The sequence below is a fragment of the Ipomoea triloba genome, chromosome 9 (assembly GCF_003576645.1).
Source record: "Ipomoea triloba cultivar NCNSP0323 chromosome 9, ASM357664v1".
Lineage (NCBI taxonomy): Eukaryota > Viridiplantae > Streptophyta > Magnoliopsida > Solanales > Convolvulaceae > Ipomoea > Ipomoea triloba.
Genome location: NC_044924.1, coordinates 4,507,920 through 4,512,082, shown reverse-complemented (window position 1 = coordinate 4,512,082; position 4,163 = coordinate 4,507,920). Strand labels below are relative to the sequence as shown.

The following is a 4,163-nucleotide window of genomic DNA, read 5'->3' as shown; positions in this document are numbered from 1 at the left end:
GTATAAATCCGCGTATTTTCTTGAAATTTGCAAGCTAAACACCTTTCTTAATGCCTTGGTTTTAGTTTCATCCTTTGAATTTAGCTTAGTCATAATTTTCAACACAAAGTTTCCTATTGGCATCCAATCACAAATCAGGATAAAGCAATAATCAAACCTATATTATAATATTGCAGATCATGTGTGTATATATACGGTATATGTATTATATTACGATATATAACCTTCAAATATTATATTTTTCTTTTCTGTGCACGAGTGTTGATTTGAGAAGATGGGCAGTGTTGAGAGAGAACAAGAATCAGCATCATCGGACGCAATCCTAGAGAATGTCTGGGCAAACTTCATAGCCAAGAATGAATCAAAAGGATCCCAAGAAGAGTATGAAAGTTGGGATGAAATTCTACACAGGCTTCCAAGTCTTGAAGAAGAGCTGCAAGCTTCCATTAATGGTGGTCCAAAGAGTTCATCGGAAATGGTCAAGGTGGAGAGGAGGAAGCACTACAGAGGCGTGAGGAGGCGGCCGTGGGGGAAATACGCGGCGGAGATAAGAGATTCATCGAGAAAAGGAGCTAGGGTTTGGCTTGGGACATTTGACACGGCAGAAGAAGCTGCCATGGCTTATGACAAGGCTGCTTTGAGGATTAGAGGCCATAAAGCTTACTTGAACTTCCCACTTCAAAATACGGTTGCTGATGCCCGTGGGATTTGTTGCAACCCAAATCATGAATTATCAGGTAATTGCAGGTTTATTGGTTCTTGTTTTGGAAATGGCGGGATTGCTTGCGATTCAAGGAAAAGGGTTGGCAGGGAATGGGATATATTTGATGATTCTCCATGCATGATTACACAACCTGCGCAGAAGATCAAGATGCAGCCCCAAACATGCTTGGAAGAAACTCTTGAGACTAGTTTCTCGGATGTAGTCGAGTTTCAAGACCTTGGAAGTGATTATCTAGAATATTTATTGTTAACTTCTGGTTAGAGTCCTTACCCACAATCTGACACCTAAAAAGTTACAGGTTTAGGTATTCTTGCCATTAGTATTATTAATTGTATATACTTTCACAAATTAGTGTGTTTGTGCCTACCAACGACGACCAAAGAATATGTTATTAAAGTTATCAATGAATTGTTTCATTAAACTTTTCAAAATCTGTTTTTGGAAAGAAGAAAAGTAAGAAACCAATGCGAAATTCAAAATGTTCATCCGAGAAACAACAAGACAATTCAACCAATTCCCATCCAATAGAGAAATGGAAGAAAAGTAAATGAGAAACATGGAAAGCTATAGATTTACACGATATGCAAATTAAATTAAATTGGTTTTAGATTCCTAAACATTTCATTTATGTAAACTCTGTTCTCCGGCGGCCACTTGTCGGAAAATCCAGGAGAATTCTTGATTTATTTGGATTCACCGCCACTAGAAGCTTCGTTGCTGCAACTACTGTTTGATGGATAGTGCACTCTAAGCACAGAAGACGGCGGGGCTTCAACCAAGTGGGCAGGGAAGTTAAGCAGTGCCCTTGCCCCACGCATTTGAAAAGCCGCTCGGTCATAAGCCAAGGCGGCTTCTTCCGCCGTGTCAAACGTGCCCAGCCACACCCGAGCGCCCTGCCGGGCCGAGTCACGAATCTCCGCCGCAAATTTCCCCCACGGCCGCCGCCGCACGCCCCTGTAATGCTTCTTGGCTATCGACTGCGTGGGGCGGAGGAGGATACTCTGCTGTGTAACTCCTCTGTTTCTGGGCTGCAAAAACGGGCTGGAGTTTAGTGTGTTGGCTTCATTCAAGATTTGGTACAAAACCACCTCTTGTGAGTCGTTTTCGTTCAAGGGTAGCTCGTTCTGGGTACCAGGAATCATGTCTGATCTTATCGTAAAAGTTAAGGTTGTGGAGTTTGTGGTTTTTGGTTGGGATGGCCTTGTTTAAATTGGGACAACTTAATATTTTTGTGTACGAGGAAACTAGGAGGAAGCTGCATAGAGTCAAAAACGTGATTGTTGTTGAATGATATTATTGGACATTAGTGTTTTAACAAGGATTATTTAATGACCTCAGGTATTTGACCATGCAAGAAATCCTGAGAAATTAATTGATATAGACGCCATCATCTGATCTCCTGCATTGAATTCTAGAAGCACACAACGTCACTGGGTTCGTAACACACTAAAAAAGTATATACAATTTTGCCTTTGACTTTTCCAGGTTCATGGAACTAATAACTCACAAGAACACCATTGTTAGAGCAACCTCAACTAGTCAACTATGTTAATTTTTTGTGATTTTTGCAATGCCATGTAAAAAAGAGAGAGAAAAGAGAAGTGGAAAAAAAAATTTGATAAAAAGAGTACAATTACACATCGAGTTGGCACAATAGTACACCACACGCACAAGCAGTGCAGCGTCATCATCTAATTTTCCTAATTAATGAGTCCCACGAAAAATTATTATTTGCAAGAAAAAAATTATCAAAACACTCCACCCCCTTTAGTCCAAAAATCCACACAGTTATAGATGCTTTTACAAGATTAGGATAAGGTGTTTTCATTTGAATTCAACTTAGGTGTCCGTATGTTTTTCTTAATCTAAGGTGGTCAATTAATAATTGGTTTACGTTCTTGTGGTTGAACTTAATATGCATTGATAATTACATTTGTTGAACAAGTCAGGAAAATGGGATTTTGCACTTAATTAAACATACAAGTTGAGTTTGCTTAATTACAACAGTGGGATTAATAGTTCATTCATATATAGTCCGCCAGCCAGATGTTCATGGTTCAAGAACTGCAGCTAAAACTAAGGTAGAGAAGCCAGCAGGTTCAATCTATTCAAGGAGAACTAAAGAAGAAACTATGTTCTTCATTCTAAACCCAAATAGCAACAAACATGCGTATAAAAAAATTAAAGGATCCGAGAAGGTGTTCTAAGAAAACAATAATAAGGCTATAGTTTATTTAATTTGCACAACGAGAATCTTCATAAAAGTTGACTAAAAAATATTAGCCATCTCCATCATGAGTCAAAAGTACGTATAGATAAGCACCAAACCAAACCAAACCCCGCACTGGGTAAATTCTAGAAAATTTGCAGCTACACTCTGTTGACCAGACAACAATTAACACATATGTAGTACAAAGGAATCAAAATATTCCTAGAGCAATCCTGCTTTGTCTTCAGCCTTGATAGCTTGATTGAATATCCTTTCGTAACAAGGAGCAAATAGCCCTGAATGGAGTGACCGAGAAGGTGAAGCACAAAACTCTGAATAGGTGGAGCATGATTCTTGTATCAAAAGCTCGCAAGTTTGATTTATTATTTCTTGTATTGTTTGGTAACTATTACACCAAAAAACATATTGAAACAATAAGTAAGGAAGTAAATAAATAAATAAATAATTTTATAAGTAGTGATGTCATATAAATCCTACTAGGCTGGCCCAACCCAAACACACATGGGCTCAGAACTATGGTGGGCCATGCCAATCTAGATCAGATTGGAATGTGGGTTGGCATGACCCAACCCACATTTTACACTACTAGTCTAAGGCTCGACACAAGTAAAAAAAAAAAAACAAATAAGTAAATAGTAAATACATTGTCATTCCTATAAATAAAAGTTTATTTAATAATAAATAGTTAAATAATGTTGAATTGTATTAAAAAAAAAATTAAAACGTTGTTAGATTATTTCATGTTCGAAATATGCATATCATATTCATACATAATTGGAAAAATAACTTTAAAAAAGTGCAAATATAATGCGAGTATAAGTAGCCTCAAGAAATTAACAAAGGGAGAAATGTTAAATAAACTATTAAACTTATGCCATTTAAAAAGTGTTCAATCAAACCATCAAACAAATAAAATATGTATAGTTGAGATTTTTTGTTTAAAAAAAAAATTCATTTATTGTAATTTGAGTTGAAAGATATTTACTTTTTTCTCACAACTAATATGCCATATGATACGACATTCTTATTAGTACATATTATGTAAGCAATATGATTGTATTCTATCTAGAAAATTTTTTCATTGCACATCATTTGCATGTTTAGATCAATATATGTTCAATTGCACATTTTTTAAGTCTATTAACTCAAGTACATATGAACAGATACTACATTGTAACCGAGTCAATAGAACTCAAAAAAAAAAAAAAA

The 4,163-nt window shown here is 36.3% G+C and overlaps 2 protein-coding genes across 2 annotated transcripts; one reads left to right on the top strand and one right to left on the bottom strand.

Annotated features, from left to right (window-relative positions):
- Window positions 1–274: 274 nt before the first annotated feature.
- LOC116029152 (ethylene-response factor C3) lies at window positions 275–985 on the top strand. The gene has a single exon (XM_031271056.1). The coding sequence runs from the start codon at window positions 275–277 to the stop codon at window positions 983–985; it is 711 nt and encodes a 236-aa protein (XP_031126916.1).
- A 191-nt stretch (window positions 986–1,176) lies between these two features.
- LOC116030602 (pathogenesis-related genes transcriptional activator PTI5-like) lies at window positions 1,177–1,968 on the bottom strand. The gene has a single exon (XM_031272904.1). It carries the CDS (start codon window positions 1,864–1,866, stop codon window positions 1,408–1,410), a length of 459 nt encoding a protein of 152 aa, XP_031128764.1. The 5' UTR covers window positions 1,867–1,968; the 3' UTR covers window positions 1,177–1,407.
- Between the last annotated feature and the right edge of the window lie 2,195 nt (window positions 1,969–4,163).